Consider the following 21,487-nt stretch of genomic DNA (forward strand, 5'->3'; position numbering starts at 1 on the left):
CAGCTCGGGACAAATCGGAGAAGCCCTTCGGTATGGCCTTCGTCCGCCTCATGAGAGAAGATGGGACCACGCTGAAAGACGGAAGGCATGAACTTATCGTCTACAAGGTGCTGTTTCTGGATTGTGGCTTTGTATATATTAAATTCACTGCACTTATCTGTGAAACCAGCAGTATATTGTTTGACAGCGGGTAGATAGATTATTCATGAATCTCACCTCAATCAATGAATATGAAATTAGATCTCTGCCGATCAATATGCTTCATGATGCATTTCTTATTTTATGAATTCCTTAGGTTGACGTGAAAAAGGCGGACGATGCAAAGGTTTATCTCTCCTTGCCAGCAACCTGGGCTGAAGTCGAGGAAAAGGAGAAGCAAACAGGGAAGCAGTTCCACCATTCAGGAGTGATTCCTGTGACTAAAGACAGCTTTCAAATCGCCACGCTCACCTGCTCCACTAAACTCACTCAGAACGGTACTGTAGGGAAACATTTCTATTTCCTAACTCTCTGCCTCTGTGATGATTAAAAGATGTCCTGTATGTACTCCTCTTTGAAATAAGTAACAGCAGACAGAGCAGCAGCGCCGTCTTCATATCCCCCCCCCCCCCCCCCCCCCAGATTGTGTGGATATTTAAATAAAGTCAATCTGTGTAGCTAATATTTTGCTGTTGTGTTGATGTTGATCGATGTAGACCTAATGAGGTTTGCATTGACATTTAAGGCTTTTAACACAATTAGCTCAGCCAGTGCTGTAGCAGAGGAGGTGTTGCTCCTGCTTAACATATTCTCATGTGTTAATGTTTTTTCTCAGTGGATTTACTCGGCCTCTTGAACTGGAGGTCTAACCCTGAAGCTCTGGAACAGAATCTGCAGAGGCTAATGGAGGTCGAAGGAGGGGAGATCGTCAAAGTAAGTTCTCTATATGTCATTATTGGTGCACTGATATGAAATACTTTGCTATTTATACCATCCATCCATCCACACCGTTTTCTGTGTTCTGCACAGTTTCTCCAGGACACTCTGGATGCCCTGTTCAACATCATGATGGAGACCTCAGAGAAGGAAACCTATGATACCCTGGTGTTCAATGCTTTGGTAAGTTGTTATTGTCAGACTGTAGTATCACTTAGGACTGTCGAGATACCAGCATTTTAAACTTTGATACAATACTAGTAAAACTTAAACAGTATTGATTACTGTTTAGATATCACTGTAACAAAAGAGAAGTCCAGTTCACCCCAAACTAAGAAATGTCTTTTATTTAATTAACAGGGGGTCAGACATGGACGAAGCTACAGAGTCCGCTATACAATGCTATAATAAGAATATTTGCCTTTATATCAATGCTACGTTTAGTTAAGCAGAATCACAGTGTCAACAAAAGAGAGGAGAACAACATACTGACAAACAGAAAACGTAATGCAGCCGTTTAATCACATGCACGGAGATCGTAGCGGTCGTGGGCAGACAGTCAATGCACTGACTCCAGTCACAGTATACAAACGTCACTCCCCCTCCTACATGTTCGAGGTGAATTCTCTGGAGAATATCCGTCTGCGTTCTCACATCAGCCCACTCGGACTTGATGCAGAAAAAATACTCGGGGTCTGGCAGGAGAAACTCCGGGTGACCACTGTGGGAACATTTTTGCTGATTGCGCTCACATATACAGCTCCTCCTGGAGATATCCTGAGTTTTTCAGGAGTTTTCTGCAACCCTTTAACAGAGATTGTGTGGTTTAAGACAGGTGGTTTTGAACAGTATCTGAATATCGAACATTTAGACATTTAGTGTCAGTCGTGTATATTTTTTTTACATATAGACGCGTCTAAACATACATTACAATTTCCAAAAACATAAACCTCTCTCCAGACTCCTCTCCAGTGGTCTCATTTGGGGTGCATGTCCCCAGAATTGATAAAACATTCCTAAACAGACATGCAACGTTAACACCCACTTTCCACTGTGACTGGCCGGGTGTGCCGAGGTGAGAAAACCAAGCAGAGTCTGTCACTAGCTTTCTTCTTTCTGTTCATTACACAACTGTTCACTTCACATTTCAACAAGTGACTGCATCACTATGAACGCCTTGGCTGCAGTTGCTCAAGATAAAGCCTTCACATACTGATGACATGTTCATGGCCAGACAACAACTTCTTCGTGGCTCTTTGTGAAGCAGCAGCAGTATAATGTTCTGTGTGCAGTAGCAGTAACTAAACACAACTCTGGTACGCTGTTCAGAGGGTGAACAGTGTTTAAAAAACACAACTACCGCCCATTGTTTTCTGGAAAAATCTTGAAAAGGTTGTTACATTTATTTGCGATATGGTGGACTCTGGAACTTAGCTCAAATGTGCAACAGAGAAGTTAAAGAATGTGAGTGAATTGAATTGCAAAAAACGGATTCAGTTCATATTTAGTATCTTAAAAGATTAAAATGTTATGTGTCTTTTTTAGGGATCATAAATCTAAGGCATGCCTGATCAAAAAGTCCCTCAGAAACATTTTATCTACATGCTTTGAACTTTGACAAGCTTCTGATCTTCCTTCCTCTTTTATTTTTTCTTACCAGGTATTTATAATCACACTCATTGGCGACATCAAATTCCAGCACTTCAACCCAGTCCTGGAAACGTACATCAACAAGCACTTCAGTGCCACTTTGGCTTACATGTGAGTCTGCGTTCTGTGTTTACCTACTTTGATTGCTTACGCCCCTTCACACTTTCTATTTTTAGTAATTCTTTTTGCTCTCTTTCTCCACCCACGCCCAAATTACCATCCGTCCTTGATGCCTGACTCATTCACTTTTCTCAGGAAGCTAACCAGGGTCCTCAACTACTATGTGGGCCACGCAGAGGAGCCCGTCCTGAATGAGAGGCTCTATGCAGCACTCAAAGCTCTCAAATACCTGTTCAGGTTTATCGTACAGTCCCGGGTCCTCTATCTCAGGTATGAGAAGCGCTGCCACATAAGAATACACCTTTCACTCTTAAATTCAAAGGAGGGACACTTGTGACGCCATGTGTGTCCTTCATTCTCAGATTCTATGGGAACAGTGAAGATGGGGACGCATTCTTCAACTCCATTCGCACTCTATTCCTTTCTTTCAACACGCTCATGGACAGACCGCTGGATGAGGGAGTGAAGATTAAGGTAAACTGAAAAGGGAAGGTTGATGTTGATTGTTAGTAGTCTTTTGTAACAGCTAACAGAAACGAACACCTGGAAATCTTGCGGGGTGTTTTAAACTCACACAAGTTTACCGTTTTCTAGCTTGATATAAACATGAAATGCAGCCACTCAGAATGGAAGGACACGTTCCATTAATTATCACTCTTGGTTTATTCAGTGATGCATGTCAAATTACTGCAGCTGTCCAGCTGTGAAAATGTGTTACACTGTTGTGGACAACTCATTGTAAAGTTGAACAAATAAACACCAGAATGAATGCAGGCTCCCTGTTGGGTATTCACAGTAAGGTGAGAAAAAAAAAAATCTTGTTTCACTAGAGAACAAAAGCGCACTCCAAGTTTCAGTCTGATGAGACCTGATTCTTTGCTTTTTCAGGGAGCGATATTGAAATACCTCCCCAGCATCATTAATGACATCCAGACTGTGTTTGATCCCGTGGAGCTCAGGTAACTCTCCCGAGGGTTTGTACAGCAGAGAAAAGATAATTGCCTGTGTCAGTGCAAATTATAATATTTACTTCTGTGTAAACGAGGTGATATTCTCAATTGGCTCAGCTGTAAAATCCGCCTGTCATGTGTTCTGCTCATTAACCCCCAGTGACAATAATTAATAGATGTGAAATGTGAAAAGCATTAATATTGTCACAGCCGCTCTTTGGGGCCTTTTCTCTGTCTTTTCTTCTCTCTTTCAGCGTTCTCTTAGCAAAGTTCATTGAGAGCATTCCTGACTCTCAGCTCGTGCGTCAGAAGCTGGGCTGCATGTGTAAAATGGTGGAGAGTGACCTTTTCAGACAGCCAGGTAGGAGTGCTAGAGGCTCAAAAGCCACATAATGACTTTTCACACAAGACGAAGGGAGGGGAAAAAAAAGCTCTGCTCTGCATTACACCAACATGAGCTTTTCAAGTGAGCTCCATAAAAAAGGAAAAAGTGCCATTTGATCCAATTAACACATTGTACCTCTGCTTCCACAGACAGTCGAGACGTGCTGCTGCCACTTGTTACTGACCAGCTGAGTGGGCAGCTGGATGACCACTCGTGTAAACCTGACCATGAGGCCTGCGTTCACCTCCTCAGCACCGTGTTGGACAACCTTGACCACAAGGACGTGGTGAGGAGACCAGATTCTCCTTCAATCACTTGTTGAATATTTAAAATGGTCAATACAGATAAATAATAGAAGAGAACATCTTGTCTGACTGAGATTGAGGAAGTAAGCAGCCGAAATGACTGTCTTCCACAGTGTGGCTGGGTTCAACCTTCTAGTTAGGGGTACAAAGCTCAGACGTCCATGGGGACCTCTGAGTCAAGCCGCTGCTGTTTTGCATAGAAAAAGTGCCAGTTGAGGTGACTCGTTCGTCTCTTTAGAGGTTTTGTGGATATAGCCAACTGGAAGGACGCCCCGGGGCGGACCCAGAGCATGCTGGAGGGATTACATTTCCCATCTGGACTGTTAGCATCTTGTCGTCCCCCTGGAGGAGCTGGAGCGCTAAAGATAGGGAGGTCTGAGCTACCCTGCTTAGCATGCTGCCACTGTGACCTAGACCCAGACTAGTGGTATAAAATGCAGTGGAGGTGTATAGAATTTAATTTGTGATAACTTTGTGAGAGCTGACAAATAACGGCTACTTTCTACACAGAATAATCCAAAGAGCCACCCTACAAACATTTTCAAGGTTTGTTTTTTTTTCTTGGAAACATCAGGAAAACAAAGTAATTTGCATCACAATTTTCTAAAGCCTAAGGTGACAACTTAAAATGATTTATCCTTCGGACCAGCAGCCTGAAACAGAGAGATATTTAGTGTTAGGAGTTTTAGGACAAATAAAAGCAGAACACCCTAACTATATTGGATTCAATGTTTGGCCTTTTTCGCTTGAAAAAACCCTTAAATGGCTCAACAGGGACCAAGGTAGTTTCATTTTTATTTTCAGCGAGTTATAAACCTTCTGACTGACTAATTGTTTCACCTCTTCGTCAGCAGATCTTTTTTTCTTTTACTGGCTTCAAGTTGCATTAAAAAAACTGACTAAGGGCGCGGTCACACTGGCCATCCATACCGTGCTGTACGATTGCCAAGCACGATTGCCCCCCCGCAGCGCCATTCCCCCGCTGGCCTGCGTGCTCGTACATGAAGTGTACCGTGCCGAAGCACACCTCTCCGAAGTGTGCCAAAGCCAAGGAAGTGTGCCGTGCCTGAGCACGATACGGAGCGGTCACACTGGTCAAACGAACTGGACTTTAGCGTTGAAGTGTGCTTGGGCACGGTACGGATGGCCAGTGTGACCGCGCCCTGGAAAATCCACTCTGTCACTCAGAGTAACAGGAAGAGAGTCACAGCTGCAGAACTTTTCTAATGTTTTTTTTTAATACTGCGAGCAGCACACAAGAACAGGAGAAACACAAAAGTTCAAAGAAAAGTCACTAAAAAGAAGAAAAAAACATTGCAAATCAAATCAAATCCTCTCCAAAGACTAAAAAAAAAAAAAACATATTTTTTTTAACCTGTCTATTTTGTAATTGGGGTGAAGTGACCCCGTGTAGCGTGTTTGTTCCAGTGATTGTACCTGAGGCTCTTCTGTCTGTGCAGGGTCCCACCCGAGGACACGTTCAGCTGATAATGGAGCGCCTTCTTCGCAGGGTTAATCGCACTGTCATCAGCATGGACAGATCCTCCCTGCTCATTGTAAGACACACTGTGAAGTCGCAACTGAAATATGTCCTTGAAGAATGCACCCTCAGCATTCATAACAATGTTAACCATGCTGACATCAACACTACCTGAATACAGCTACACACACATCTTTTAGCAGCCATATCAAAACAATAAAAACAAAAATGCAGCCATGAGCATGCAATGTGGGTGATTTTTATTTTTTATTTTTGTAGAAGAAGAAAAATTGGACACACATGATGAAAGTAACAGTGAAATGTTCTCCGGCAGGGTCACTACCTCGCATGCATGACGGCTATCCTGAAGCAAATGGATAACATGCACTACGCCCACCACATCGGCACCTTCAAGACCAGACAGGACATCATTGTAAGTGTCCTGCTTCCTCCCCCGTTGGCTACTTCTTGTCCAGAAACATATCATCAATAACAGGCATTAACCCACCCTGGCCACTTACTGCTTCTTAAGGGGGTATTGATTGTAGACATTTCATGCAATGGATTGGACTGACATGATGAGGATGTCAGTGTCCATTACGCTGTGGGAGCATTACATGTGTCTGCTGCTCTGGATTTGCTTAGTTTCAGCCTCCTGGATCCTGTTTATTGTATTTCTTTGAAGCGAAGGCGTGCACACACTCCTAGTAAAGATGTCATTCTTCTGCCGCCCTCAGGACTTCCTCATGGAGACATTCATCATGTTTAAGGACCTCATGGGAAACGTCTTCCCCGCAGACTGGATGATCATGAACCTGGTGCAGATGCAGGTCTTCCTCAGGGCCATCAACCAGTACTCAGACGTCCTCAACATGTACTTCTTAGACCAGGCACACTTTGAACTGCAGGTGTGTCGTCGTCGTCTCCCCCCCCCCCCCCCCCCCCCCCCCCCCCCCCCGCCTCTGTAGAGGTCACATTTCCTATTAAACACAAAATCAAAAGCTAGAGTTATGAGAAGGTAATTATGGCATTAATATTTGAAAACCTCGCTCTCCTCACAGCTGTGGAATAACTACTTTCATTTGACGGTGGCGTTCCTCACCCACACGACACTGCAGCTGGAATCGTTCTCTCAAGAGAAACGAAATAAGATACTGAACAAGTGAGATCATTTCAAATTCATCAGAAGACGATTTAAATAAAAAGTTAAGAACTTAATTTAAAAGTTTGATTTGAAACGTCCACAGATATGGAGACATGAGGAAGACTATTGGATTCAAGATCAGAGACATGTGGTACAATCTGGGTGAGTATTTCTCTCTCTCTGATTGTCCTTCTATTATCGTAAACTTTCTTGTTTATCCACTGCCTGTCACAAATGCAAGAAGAATAACAAGACAATATTTTTTATTGTCCAGTTTCACAGTCTTTTGTTTTGTTTACCGCTTTATTAAATCTGTCTTCTGTTTGTTGAGAAATGGAGGCTCAGCTTATTGCCTTCTGAAATCATACTATGATATTTCTGTGTGATAATATTTTGTTGTCCCTCAGGCCCACACAAAATGAAGTTCATCCCGGCCATGGTCGGCCCCATTCTGGAGGTCACACTGGTGCCCGAGCCCGAGCTGAGGAAAGCCACCATCCCAATCTTTTTCGATATGATGCAGTGCGAGCATAACTTCAGCCCCGGTCGCACCTTTGAAACTGTAAGAAGACTTCAGAAGTTCAGCGCTTTGATGTTTTTTGTTTAATTTCCAGTCAATCTGCTCCCGGCTAAATATGACATTTGTGATACCAGTGGTGGTGTGTTTTTTAATTCACCTCTTATCTTTGCAGTTTGAGAACGAACTGATAACAAAATTGGATCAAGAGGTAGAAGGCGGCCGAGGGGATGAGCAGTACAAAGTCCTTCTGGAGAAAACGTAAGGCAGAGGAGCAGATCAAACAAAACATTTACTCTGAAAACCGGAAAGAAAAAAAATCCTTCAATTCTGTGTGATATGGAATCCACATGGGATTGCTGCTAAGATACAACAAAGGCCTTTGCAATTGTGTTTTTGAATGAAGTCCTCAAGGAGGCAGAAGGACAAGATAGTCTGTGAGAATTGTAAGTAACTGCTAATCAATAGAAAGCCCTCTGGGAGTGAATGTACGATTCACGACAAAAATGACAATAACACACGTTTTAATATGCTCATCACGAGGAGAGTGCAGGCCTAGGCAAAGTGGTAGAAGCCAGAAATAGCCATTTTCCACTTCAGAAAAGACTGTGAAGATTATTTGTTTGTATGTGCAGTTTGCTGGAGCACTGCAGACGCCACAGATACCTGTCTCAGTCAGGAGAGGAGCTGGCTCTGCTGCTGAGCAGTCTGCTGAAGAATCTCCTGGCGTACCGCACCATCACACATGATGAAAGTCCTGAGCATCGCATGAGCTGCACCGTCAACGTGCTGGTATGCCCTGAGCCTTTATTTACCTAAGAGTTAACACTGTTTGTGCCTGTACATAAAGCAATACAATAAGGTCTGGGCTCTGCCAATTGCTTCAGAGAAAATGAGAGAATGTGACATAAAGTTTTTTTTGCTCTTGCAGAATTTCTATAAAGAGAAAAAAAGGGAGGACATTTACATCCGGTGAGTCATTCAGACACATGAAGCGTCTGTCCTTTGGACCAAAGAGATAACTGTGTCTAACTGATTTGCTCTTATAATCAGGTACTTGTACAAGCTGCGAGATTTGCATCTGGACTGTGAGAACTACACGGAGGCTGCCTACACCCTGCTGCTACATGCTGAATTACTGGAGGTCTCTGGCACATTTGGCCCGTTTTTCATCTCTTACAACATCAATTTTTTATGGTTTAGACCGTAGAACCTTTGCTTATATTACTCTGCTTCTACCTAAATGTCACGGTAATTTTGCTTCCCCAGTGGTCTGACAAACCCTGTGCACCTCATCTCATACCCAGAGATGGGGGGCATGTGTGGACCCAACAAGAGCTGAAAGAGAGGCTCTTCCAGGAGATCATTTGCTACTTGGACAAGGGCAAAGTGAGTATTGTCTGCCTTTGCATGTGAGCGTGTGTAAAGAGTTCTGATTGTGTCTTTTCTTTTTGAAATAAACCAAACAAATGTCTGAAATCTTCCATCTGAATTGGAATGGTGAAACTGGTGGGGAAGTCACTTAAGCTCATTCAGAAGCCACAGGTTTCTTTGTTGTGTCAGTATTCATATCTCCAGCAGCTACCGGTACACAACAACTGTTTTCCCTTGGAGCCCTGAGGTGGGCACAGAAGTGACAGCCAGATGGCTCCTGTGTATTTGATGTGTTTTGTTCTCTTTTAACTGAGTGACGCACATGTCTTCTCAGATGTGGGAGAAAGCCATCGAGCTGGGGAAACAGCTCGCCAAGATGCACGAGAGCCACATGTTTGACTTCATGGAGCTGAGCCAGCTGCTAGTAAGAGGACCCATGTATTTTAATTCAGCTGCACTAACAAAGCACTATCACTCCTAAAAAACCCATTTAAAGGCAGCTCTATAAATAATATTGTTACTGCCTCATTAAGACTATTGACATTAGTCTGAAGAGTAATGGTCTGCAAGAAGTTGGTCCAGCTCTTATGAGGCCGTGTGCAGTTGGTTGGAAAAACAACTTAAAGAGAAAGGAAGCGATAATTGTGTGTTAACCTGTTTACTGTTACTCCTTTCAACCCAGAGAGTGTCTGCTGATGCAGTGGAGTTTTAATGTGTTATAAAGAATTCATAAAGTCTCTCAGCCTTAGTAGTTTAGAATGATTGTGCTCCAATAAACTTTTCTCACAATTTCATACAAGAAAATGTCAACTTGTTCTTTTTCTGAAATATGAATGATTGAAGTGCATTCTGTGACCGCAAACACACTAAATACAACATGCTGTATATGTTCTGCGTCTTAATCGTCTTTTTTGTCCTCTGTCACAGAAAAAACAAGCCAAGTTTTATGAACATATCATGCATGCAATGAGGCCACAGCCGGAGTACTTTGCTGTAGGTTATTACGGCCTTGGATTCCCCTCGTTCCTCAGGGTAAGGAAGTGATTACCTATTTCAGTAGAGATGTAGTTAAAGCATGATGCACCGTGCTTATGCAAGGAGTTTGCTGTTTGAAACCTTTCTCGAGGCAATGTGCAATAATGTCGATAAAGGTTATTGGCTTTTTGATGACACAAGACAATGTTGGAATGAAAACAGTTAAGTCACCAGCACAGACCTCATCAATAATTGAAAATAGGCATCATCATATTTTTGTTTTTTTAATGAGTTTAATTTGTTGTGTTTGCATTCTGAAAATATCTGCTGCAGAACAAGATGTTCATCTATCGAGGCAAAGAGTACGAGTGGCTTGAAGACTTCACCTTAAAGCTGCTCTCTCAGTTCCCGAATGCATCACGGATGACCAGCACAGCGCCCCCTGGAGACAACATCAGCAACTCCACTGGACAGTGTATCCTGAAGTTACAGGCCCCAGGGGAGCTATTTACATTGTAGCCACTGGATGGCCGTGGAGAGACATTTGTAGTTCTGAGTAAAAAAACAAACAAATTTAAACAAAATTGTCTGTGTAAATATATTTAATTCCTCCAGGATGTGTAGTACAAAAGACTTTGTGCTTCTTTAACTTTACATTCAGTATTTTATCTGTCAAATGTTTATGTTAATGAGTAAATCTTGCAGAGCTAATTTATTCTCGATAGCCTCCGATGTACTCGCTGTGAAATGCTAATTTGGATTAGAAGATTAGCATGCTAATTAGCTGCACTAAAATGCTAAACTTGGTAAACATAACTGCTGAACATCAGCATGTGTGCCATTTCATTTAATGCATTTAAGCAAGTTCATATAAACATTTAAATGAAAGCCCTGAACATCCTCAAAGAGTGGACAGATAATAGAAAAAATAAACTGATCTCGAACAACTTCCTCTGCACCTTCCCCTTGTTCCTGGTCTTATCCTTAACTGAACCTCACAGACATCCAGAGCTTTACAGTCAAGCCTGTTCTCACCGTGCCGCAGCAGTTTAAAGACAAGGGGGTTCCAGAGCAGATATTAAAGTGTGTAACTGAACACTTAAAAGGCTGATTTATTTTGTCGTGAATATCCTGAGATTTATGGTTCTTTGGTCAAACTGCTAACTCACTGCTGTCCTTCCCTGTGCTTCTGCAGCTATTACAGAACCAATGAAGTGGACCAGTTCCAGTATTCCCGGCCCTTCAGGAAAGGTGAAAAGGACCCAGACAATGAATTTGCAGTGAGCACTTTTTAAATTTACTTCAAAGCACTGAGCTAATATGTATTAGCACACACTCATACATTCTAAAAAGAAAAGCAATGAAACAACCCTGTCCGTGCACATATTTCACTTAGAAGATGAACGAAAACTTTTCAACTGGAGAAGACTTGATTCATGATGGCTTGAAGAGAGATCAAAACAATTTATTGACAAGATACATGCTTATGAAGCAGTTTTTGACGATTAGAGCCCATCGAGACAACATTTTTCATCAAAAGGGGGAAGAGATGAACAAGATGAAAAGGAATATCTTCTGAGAGTAGACACAGTGCTGGTGATGAGGACCAGTGTTGTAGATGAATGTGGAGCAGAGCTTCAGATTCTTCTGAGCTGAATGTGATGAGGATTGAATGTGAATGCTTTGTCTAAAATTACAACCGGCAGCCACACAGAGCAGCTGTAAACACTGACAGCAACAAGATGTGTGGCTCAAAGGGTGGAGGCTAAAAATATGTTTAGTGTTAGACTGAAACATCCAGAATCAGATCATGTGTTTGAAGCAGAGAGTGAGGGATTGAACGTAAATAATGAGTGAGCATGAAGATGAAGCCCTCAGCATTGCACTGGGTTTTTGAAGCCAATTTGACATAGTGGCCGACTTCCAGTTCTGTCATGTGATGCACACTGGCCCAAACAGACTTTTTCCCATCTGCTTACAGTAAGAATGAGACATTTGTAATTAGGGTTTTAGGAGAATCATTTCTGGCATTTGGAGCAGAGCTCTTCAGATTAAACATGAAACCTCCAGTTAAATGGCAGTCTTCATCCAGAGTTTTGTCTATGTAGGTTTAAGATGTTAAGTTTACCTCATTAAAGTCTTGAACACACATCCTTGGCCTTCTGAAGCACAATATGATTATGTTGAGCTAACAAGACAGAAATGGGTCACAGAGGTGGTTTCACACAAAGACTTTGGCTTTCACCGTGTTTAATATAAAAACTGTTTCTGCCAAGGGAGGGAAGATCTCAAAATGGTTTCAAATACTTGTCAAAACAAAAATCTTAGTGTTCTTATCTAAAAAAAAAACATGAAGCTATTTGTGCTCATTTAAAGAACATCCTTTTTTCATCCAGCAATTCAAATTGTGAAATTGAACACACTGCATCGCTCCAAATAAGTTTGAGTTGGGGGTACAGAGAGAAGTCATTCCACGAGAACACGTCATACTCTGTGCTGCACAAATTCATGTTTTATTAATGTTCGGGATTATTAATACTTAAGAGTATAAACAGCAAGTCATACCAGTTTTTAAACATTTAACACTTCAACAGACAACAAAGCTCACACTGAAAGTTCCCACAGTCATGTCCTATCATCAGTTAAAGGCAGGGTTGGTAATTTTCTCCAGATAAACTTTTTAAGATTTTGGTTAAAATTGCCTTTATGTCCTGACAGAAATTAATAACTCATGAGCTCTGAAAAAGAAACGAAGAAACCCGTCATCTGTAGCAGTTGTAAGCCTGTAAAAACTTTAACCAATATCTGCCACGAGGTACCAATCTGATGAACCAATCAGACGCCTCCCTGTCTCCCTGCTCATTCTCCACCCCATGCATGCACGTCAGCCCACACTCAAAGCTTCTGGATCAATGCCGCTTGTCCATGTAAGTGAGGGGGCGTGGCTTTTGAGGGAGCACAGAGGGGAGGGGGAGGGTGTAGATGGAGCACTGAGGGAATGCTACTTTCAAAATCAAGCTAGTTTTTGTAAATGACCAACCCTGCCTTTAATAGTTGATCGTAAACAGAGCAGTGATGTTGACGTGCTGACGTGCAGACATATTAGAACACCCAGCGCCTGTTGCAGCTGTTTGTACTGTCTTATTCTGTTAGCAGGGAGCGCAGTCCACAATGTTCACACAGCTCGCTGGTAAACTGAGTTACCTTAGAACAGATGATCAATTGAAGTCTTTGTTTCTACCTTTTCTTTGCACAATGGCACACTCCGTAGTTCAACTTGACTGTATGAGCTCTCTCTCCCTCTCATGGTTCAGACCCAAGGTTTTTTTAAGATGTTTTTGACATAATGAGAGGGGGAAGCTGTCAAACAATGGTGCTGCCAGCCTGGTTTGGGCAGGGAGAAAACTGTGATTCACTGTTTAGTAAGTAGACCTTATGGAGTGCAGTTTTTATTAAATTCAAGACCACCAATGAGCAGCAGAGCTTGGTGGCATTTATGTTGTATTGGATTTGTGCAGTGGCTCCGTACTGTCAGCAGTTGTATCATCTTGTAATGCTGCTCATTTTGAAAGGATCAATCAGTCATTATTTGTGTATCGCCAATTCATAACAAGTGTTATCTCGAGGCGCTTTACAAAGGAGAAGGCAAAAGAAAAATGGGATATGGAGAGATGGGATGAATGCAGGAAGGATTTCTCCTTTGTGTTCCTCACTTCCACTGTCCACACTTCCTTGGTGCTGAGGTGGAGGTCGGAGCAGGCTGTGCATGAATGAGGTCGGCGATGGTTGGTAGGATGATCAGACGTGTTTGATTTATATAAATCAGATACCGATATGTAGGGTGATATGTTTCTTAGATCTGTCTTCTGTCTTTAGAAATGGATAAGTTTATAGAGACTCACACACATTTATTGTGTTGATCTTTAAAATGCAGTTATTAGCAATTTTGGAAAAAGATCTATAATGAAGACAAGATGCTCACTCAACTGGAAAGTACATGAATGTGCTTCACCGCTTGACATTCTTTACAGTGTTAATGCTGGTTGTAATCCATATATCACACTCTGCTGGTGAACGAGAACTGCTAGTGTAATACAATGAAACTCGAATAAAATGCTGTATGACTTGTGAATAAATCTTGTAATATCGGCACATATGGGAGATGGAATTAGCTAATGCTGATAGAATCAGAATCAAATTTATTGGCCAGGTATGCTTACACACACAATGAATTTAACTTTGGTGAACTGTGCTCTCATATGTACAGGTACAACATTAAATATCAACAACAAACATAATAAGAAAAGATTAATATTTACATGATAAATATGAATAGTCAAGTGATGTGCAAATTTCAGCTGATATTTGCACATCACTTGACTATCAGCTCTGACCTGCTGTAAGTCTTGGCAGGATGTATGATTAACACATTACAGCTACTGTAGTAAACAGACAAAAGAAAGTGATTACACTGAGTCTTATTTAAGAGCACCACTACGTCCTGTACTCCTGCTGCATCCACCATTAAATCAACATTTTGTAATGATTGTCTATGAAGATTGGAGACCTACTCAGCGAGAATGAACAGCAGCTGTTTACAGAATCCTCCACATCACAACATGCTGCTGCATCGGGGGCTAAATTGTTCATCAAAAATCGGTCTAGTGTACTCGTCAAAAAACGTCTCAAGTTAAAGTTCAGAAAGTTTGGCGTCAATTCAGGAGAAAAGGGAGAGTTAGGTTCATTAGTTTTACATTTCTTGAAAAAAATAAAACCAGATAGATTTCACAATTTCTGTCACACAAAAAAAGCTCAAACGGGCCTACATTTTTGTAAACATGTCAGAGTTGCATCAGTGTGCCAAATTGAAATTCCCTACACTGGCTTGAAGTTACAACATCTTTAAAGTTGTAATATTGTTTTTTTTCCCCCCCTCAGCATATTGAACACTCATCAGAGCCGTGTTGTTGGTAGTCAGGATTATAGGAAACATCAGAGCTCTTGCAGAGGATACAGATTTCTGTGAGACTAAGATCATTTCTGTGAAATAAATGGGACTCGGCCTTCTAGTCTGTATCAAGTTCTTCCATTTTCAAGATAATCATTGGTCTGGGCCGAACCTCCCCCAAGTCTTATGGAAATGTAACTATTTAATAAGTTATTGATTTGTATTCTGCCTTACAGACCATGTGGATCGAGAGAACAACATACATCACAGCGTATCACTTTCCCGGGATTCTGAAATGGTTTGAAGTCAAATCTGTTTCTGTGGTAAGAAGCAACCTTGATGCACAAACTGTAATGTTGTTGTTATTTTTTTAAAGCTTGTCTAGCATCATGAGTTCCTCACATTCATGTTATTCTTCTTTGAATCCTCCTGGTGTACAGAAGGAGATCAGTCCTTTGGAGAACGCTGTCGAGACGATGGAGATGGCCAATGAAAAGCTGAGTAACCTTGTGCAGCAGCAAGCCAATGACAGCTCCCTGTCCATCAACCCACTGTCCATGATGCTTAGCGGCATCGTTGACCCTGCTGTCATGGGCGGCTTCTCCAACTACGAGAAGGTTTGATATTTTGTGTTGTTTTTTCTGAGCATGTTTCTGGACACTGAATCTAATCGACTCCGCTCTTTGGGGTCAAAATGAGTAACAAACTACTTCAGAGACAGTATTTTACAGACATGCAGAGACATAAAGAATCAAATATTTCCTTAAAAGACTTGGACTCTGAAGCTACACACAGATCTGGGGACATGGTACTTACTGAGTCTCATGCTAACATCTTCAAACTACAATATGCAGATGTTAAGATGTGTTCAGCATGGAAATGTGCTAACATATGCTAAATGGCATTTCGCATTTTCACCAAGCGGCAACCTCCGGTCTTGAAAAATGAAGCCAATGCGGAAGTGCAGAATCCTGCAGTTCATTAAGTGTCCGCTTGAGGCTGGCTCCAGTAACACCAGAAGTCACATACAGTACACGTGAAGCCATTTTTAAAGCATAAATAAACATTTTTACAGCCTGGTACAAAAAAAAACAAAATAGCTCTAATTAGTTATTATCATCACTGGCACACACTGTACGAGGGGTGAAACGTCTCCGTTTTGATTTTGAAAACGATACATGTTATCCATAGTTAGGCGCGTAGCTGACATGATTGACAGGTGGGCACGATCCGCGATGTAACAGTTTGTCAAGAGGCTTGAAACCCGCCTCAGCTCTCAGCATGTTGTTAGGTTGACTGAAAGTTAGGCCGAGACAGGATTTCCAGCATGGTGGCGGCTGCCGATGACAGATGGCTGACGTCACTCAGGCTTCGTCCATTAATATTTACAGTCCATGATTTTCACACATGCTTTGCCCTAGAACTCTGTGCATGTGTGAACGCAAATACCCCCTCCCCCCTCCCAGAAAGCCATAGTGACCTTAAATCCTACCCCATAATAAGTTTGATGTATATTGAAATATCAAATCAATAAATGAGTTCTCTCGCTTACTCTCTTGCTGTGTTGCAAAAAGACATGCAATCAATAAATATGACCTGAAATACTGCAGTTTGGTCGTTACTCAGGGTCATGCTGTAAATTATCTCTCAGGTCATGAAGCAGTACTGGTAGTGGGGAAGAGAGGGGCTCCAAAAATGAAATCAGGCCCAGGGCACAAATTTGTCGAAAGTTGGCTCTGACCCAACAGGCCATCATTTCCATATATAAAAAGCCATAATGTTAGTACAGATGTCATTAAGTGCTCAAATCTAGCTTTCAAATCCAATATGCGAGAACAGAAAAGCCGCACAGAAATACGTTAATGTCCTGTTAACAGACTGCACTGTATTGTTAGATTTATGCTCTTTCCCAACCAGGTTCAAGTTGTACTCAGTCGACTATAAAGCAAGTGATTTGGAGAAGAATAACACTGCCAAACTGAACTAGAAACAGATAAATAATAATGATACAATGAATTTAGAAGTCCTTTTTAAGGTCCTGCTGTCCTTGAGTCTGTTAGAAGCTACAAAGTTGAATTCATAAGGGAGCCTCTGTGGCCTCTTTGTCATGCCGTGGACACCTGTTCATTGTTGCCCGCAGCTATATATTTTAAGCCTGTGTCTTTAAAAAGCCGCTCTGTTTTCTTCCTTTGAAGGCATTCTTTACAGACACCTACATCCAAGAGCACCCAGAGGACCATGAGCGCATAGAAGTCCTTAAACAGCTCATCGCCCTGCAGGTACATCCTTCCACCATCACTGTCATTGACTCTGGCCTTAAAGGAGAAAACGTTTTGTTACTCTTAAGTGTCCTCTTCCCCTCTAGATCCCTCTCTTGGCAGATGGGATTCGCATCCACGGGGAGAAGACGACGGAGCAGCTGAAGCCCTTACACAACCGTATGGTCACCTGTTTCCAAGACCTGCGGGAGAAAGTGGAGAAGCATTATGGCGTCATAACCTTGGTGCGTTGCCAACCCTAAACTCGATTTAATGTAAGAGGGTGCCAACTTAAGCTATTGGCCCCCTTGCCTTCCTATCAAACGCTTCTCATTCAACGCAGTGTACATTTTATCAGCGCAGGACCATAAATCTTCCTTTAGTCAGTGCATTGCAACCTGGAGAGATTTTGCTTGTCATTGTGCTCCTCTCCTGCCAAGATTCCCCGATGATGCTTAATCCCATTTGTGTGTCCCAGCCCTGCTCTCTCACTGAGAAGAAGAAGAGTCGCGTGGGCTCCGTCGTGATGCCCTACATCCTGTCCTCCACCCTGCGTCGCATGTCCACCGTCTCAACCCTCTCAAATGCCTCCTCGGGCCTCTCCAGCGGCTCTGCGTCCTCAGACGGACCCTCCTGCATTTCCTCCCACGAGTCAGTCCCCGCTTCCTTCTTTCCCTGCTTCCTTCCTCTACCTTTTCCCTGGCTGGTTGTGTCTGACATTGTGTTACTCTAAAACAAAGCTGTGCTAGTTAAACACTGATGTTATCTTTGTTTGAACAGGAAAGCAACATTTGTGTTTGAGATTTTACATCTCTCTCGGTCCTTTTCTCTCTCCTTGGTTATTCACAAGCAGTTCCTTGTTGTCCCGTCCCAGTGATCGCAGGGCCTCCGTCCTGTCCCGTTCGGAGGAAGACAACAGGATTGCTCGAAAGAACAGGAAGGAATGGAGTGTGAGCAAATCCCAGGTCCTGCTGGAGAGGCAGTCAGATGTCGATGTGGTACGATCAGGTTTATTTTTTATATATATATGATATGTTGTTTTTATTTCCACATCCGAGATTCTTTGACCCAGGTGGTCTGTTTATAGGCCGTATCATCCTTTAAATGAAGTTCCCTTTATTCAGCTGTGAATCTGAAGTTGATCCATTATTCTGGACGGTTCTACATGGAGGCTGATGTTTTCCGTGTCCTGATTTTCATTCCAGACTCCCCCAGAGAAGCAGCAGAGGCCCAAGAGTTTACAACTAGGAGACCGGCGGCTCACCCTCTCCTTGTTCCAGGGTGTTTCCTCCCATCTCAGCCTGTCTAATCCTCTGAGCCCGCTACCTGCCTCTCCACATACACCACGCACACCACGCAGCTCCAGTATGTAGCAGAAATCTTCTTCTTTGATGAAAGCCGCCGCACTGCATGTCATTGTTTAATATTTCTCTTTAAAATGTACCTTGCTCGCAGACAAGGGTGAATATCATGCCTGCTAGCTCTGTGAAAAGCACATTCAGTTTATTCACCTAATCAGATGACACACACACACTCACAGGCTTATTCACAGAGGCCTGCAGGCTGAAGAGCTCTGATTTTCTTTCCCCTGTGTTAGGTTATTCATCGCTTCTCAGTGACAACGATGTCAATACCATTGACACCCCAGGGACCCCCCCACCCATGCCTCCGAAGAAGCACCCTCATGAGATTGACAGCCCAGGCTTCTCTTCAGAGGTAATATCTGCTCTAAGAAAATAAGCATCGGCTCACTAATGCATATTTAATGGCGTGTAAACGTTAAAATATTCTGTTTTTATTTCATTTGAAGCCCCGCACTTTCTTCTCTGTTTCCCCACAGTTCACTCCTCCTTTACCGATGAAAATTGAGAGCAAGCCTCCGCCACCGCCTCCAAAAACCCGAAAGTCAATGTTCCCCTCATACGAGCACCCGCCCCACTAAGGCTGTACCCTTCATGCAGGCCTTAAGGTTGAACTCATTCTTGTGGCACTACTGTGAGTACGGATGCAGGGCCATCTGCGTGGGATGTGTGCAACATGTTCCATTTAAAAAAAAAGTCACTAATCATTTCAAGCAGTCCTGTGTTATCAATAATTTGTCTTGTATTGAAGCCGCAAGAAAGAGTACATGTGATGTTTCTGTTGTTAGAGGGTACTACTGTGCAGAAATGATAGATGAGTCAGTACACACAAGGTCACTGCAGCCTTGATTTTAGTGTGCCTTTATTCAGATATAATGAAACAGTGATTATGTGCGTCTTTTTTTTTTGTACTGACGTTATCACTCGCAGGGAAAAAGAATGACCAATGCTGCAATGTTATTTTTAGCTTTGATTTGACGGAGTGACACTGGATGACTTGTTTCCCGTTAGCTGTTTACCGGCATTCCAAACCGACCTTTCCATACAGGAAAAAAAAAAGCTGCATTAGATACGTGACAAACTTGATATAGAGCAGGGAATACAATGTACAGAATGTAACTGTTAGTTTTGTGTGTGTCTGATGATGGTGTTCAGTTGTACAATGATCAAACCAATTTTTAACTCAACAGATTCTAAGAGACACTGGATGGCATTGATGAATGTGTAGCACATAATGCATTTTTTATATAACTTTATAATGAGCTTAGTACTGCCAATGATGCTTCCAAACTCCATTGTATTGATAAAGGTCCGCAGTTAAGCACGTTATTTCTTAAAGGAACAGTTCAACATTTTGAGAAGTATGCCGTTCTGCAGAAGTTTACGTGAGATGGTTGAAACAGCTCTCATGTCTGCATGGTCAACAAACATGTTGCCCGGCTGTGTCAAAGGAAACAACGTCTGCCTCCCAGCACTGAGGTGCACTAATTAACCATTTTTATCTTTTGTCATTCAAATGGTCAAAATATGTGTACTAATTACAGCTTGTGGGGGTTTGTGCAGTTGTCAGGCAACCAGTAAAGATAACAAATGAATGCTCATGACCAAAAAGGCCAACCCAAAAGGTTTTTAAGGTGATTTAAAATTAAAAATGTGATGTAATGTGTTTATTATGAGCTTTAGACATAATGGCCGTTTAATTTGGTTGCCTTCACATTAAGCAAAGCTAGCTGTTTCCCCCTGTTGTCTTATTCAAAGATAAGCCAACAGGTTTCTAGCTGCAGCTTCATTATCCACAGACATGAGAGATGTGTTTATCTCCCCTTCAACTATAACCTTGAAATTAAAGAAACCTAAAGTTTCAGACTGTTCCTTTAAAGAAGCCTGAGCGCTGTACGGTACAAGCATGAATGCTTTTGAAGTTGACTTAAATTTTTATATTTCAGGTGTTGGTAGATCTAGGTCTTTTTTACCAGTTAATCAATGGAATTTAAATTATTTTCATTCAATGAATATTTCCACTGTTTTGCACACCAGTTGTGTACAGAGATTGTTTACTTTTATGCAGAAAAATCTAATTTCCACTTGCTTACCTTTTTTTATTAGAAAAAGCAATACAGTATAAGTGCCTTCAGAGTGCTGACTCTATATATGTAAGCTGTTTGAATAGGATCAAAATGAGATGCTGATTAAGGTGTCTGTGTAAATTGTTTTAAAGGGATTCATTTTTTATAGTAAACTTTTCCTAACAAGCATCAAAGAAATCTTCTACAAACATTGCCTCAAGAGATATATAATGATCTTTTTTATGAACAAGCTGTTGTTGACTGAACACAAATAAAAACTTTATGAAAGAGCCGACTCTCATTCTGTGGTGACATTGATTCCTTTAGAAAGGCATCTTCATCTCTTAACTATGATCCTGTCAGCGTAGTGAATACAGATTACTCTCCGTGCCCTCACTGGAGAGAACTCGCTGACATTTGGATGCTGCTGATAGCCAGAAAAATTACCCACCCAAGCTCAGAACATCCCACAAACTGGCATTGAGCTGGTGATTTATGCATTTCAAACACAATTGGAGAAGGTGTATAGGAAGAAGATGCCTCTGATGCTCCAGCTAAAGACGCCTAATCTCTGGGTGGGGGTCCGTCTGCAGGGAGGAGTTTGAGTTGTTTATGGGAGTTGTGTGATGATGCTAGTCTTGCTAATCTGGATTGTTAATGGCCTGTTCCTTCCTGTCAGATAGTGAAGCAGGGGATATCACTCTGCCTGCAAAGTCTCCGGAGCAATAACTATTTGAAACTATGTTCAGCCATGCAAAGGGGACAACGATGCAGCAGCCTGGTTCAGCAGATTCTCTGGGAGGAACATCTCCATGGAACCAGTCTCTATACAGCAGACATGTTTACAGCCTCATGATGTATAGAACATGAGGACATCAATCACAACAGTCTGCTTTTCCCTCAGCTGGCATCGACCCCGCTGACAATAGGCCGATGACACATCTGTGTCTGAATCTGACTTCTTACACAGTCTAAGGCTGTAAACACACGGGCAGAATTTCCATCACCTTGAGACAACCAGCTATTGGAGCAGATGGGA

At 42.2% G+C, this 21,487-nt stretch overlaps 1 protein-coding gene across 2 annotated transcripts in view; it reads left to right on the forward strand.

The window, feature by feature from the left end:
• Positions 1-20,738, forward strand: part of dock5 (dedicator of cytokinesis 5) — a 42,725-nt gene extending 21,987 nt beyond the window's left edge. The window contains exons 17-51 of one of the 2 annotated variants that reach the window (XM_061037529.1): positions 4-107; positions 296-476; positions 815-912; positions 1,009-1,098; positions 2,576-2,676; positions 2,821-2,955; positions 3,048-3,159; positions 3,574-3,644; positions 3,890-3,996; positions 4,170-4,306; positions 5,786-5,881; positions 6,140-6,238; positions 6,543-6,713; positions 6,867-6,967; positions 7,053-7,111; positions 7,357-7,511; positions 7,642-7,727; positions 8,102-8,258; positions 8,398-8,438; positions 8,520-8,610; positions 8,736-8,855; positions 9,175-9,264; positions 9,768-9,872; positions 10,149-10,290; positions 10,817-10,898; positions 11,011-11,095; positions 15,000-15,086; positions 15,204-15,380; positions 16,959-17,042; positions 17,129-17,266; positions 17,500-17,672; positions 17,875-18,019; positions 18,227-18,386; positions 18,619-18,737; positions 18,862-20,738. In XM_061037529.1, the coding sequence (XP_060893512.1) occupies positions 4-107; positions 296-476; positions 815-912; positions 1,009-1,098; positions 2,576-2,676; positions 2,821-2,955; positions 3,048-3,159; positions 3,574-3,644; positions 3,890-3,996; positions 4,170-4,306; positions 5,786-5,881; positions 6,140-6,238; positions 6,543-6,713; positions 6,867-6,967; positions 7,053-7,111; positions 7,357-7,511; positions 7,642-7,727; positions 8,102-8,258; positions 8,398-8,438; positions 8,520-8,610; positions 8,736-8,855; positions 9,175-9,264; positions 9,768-9,872; positions 10,149-10,290; positions 10,817-10,898; positions 11,011-11,095; positions 15,000-15,086; positions 15,204-15,380; positions 16,959-17,042; positions 17,129-17,266; positions 17,500-17,672; positions 17,875-18,019; positions 18,227-18,386; positions 18,619-18,737; positions 18,862-18,963 (4,001 nt within the window). In that variant the 3' untranslated portion in view covers positions 18,964-20,738. The remainder of the gene's footprint in view (positions 1-3; positions 108-295; positions 477-814; positions 913-1,008; positions 1,099-2,575; positions 2,677-2,820; positions 2,956-3,047; positions 3,160-3,573; positions 3,645-3,889; positions 3,997-4,169; positions 4,307-5,785; positions 5,882-6,139; positions 6,239-6,542; positions 6,714-6,866; positions 6,968-7,052; positions 7,112-7,356; positions 7,512-7,641; positions 7,728-8,101; positions 8,259-8,397; positions 8,439-8,519; positions 8,611-8,735; positions 8,856-9,174; positions 9,265-9,767; positions 9,873-10,148; positions 10,291-10,816; positions 10,899-11,010; positions 11,096-14,999; positions 15,087-15,203; positions 15,381-16,958; positions 17,043-17,128; positions 17,267-17,499; positions 17,673-17,874; positions 18,020-18,226; positions 18,387-18,618; positions 18,738-18,861) is intronic. The other variant, XM_061037530.1, reaches the window with a different exon arrangement.
• Positions 20,739-21,487: the final 749 nt, after the last annotated feature.

This window comes from Labrus mixtus, chromosome 5 (genome assembly GCF_963584025.1).
Source record: "Labrus mixtus chromosome 5, fLabMix1.1, whole genome shotgun sequence".
NCBI lineage: Eukaryota > Metazoa > Chordata > Actinopteri > Labriformes > Labridae > Labrus > Labrus mixtus.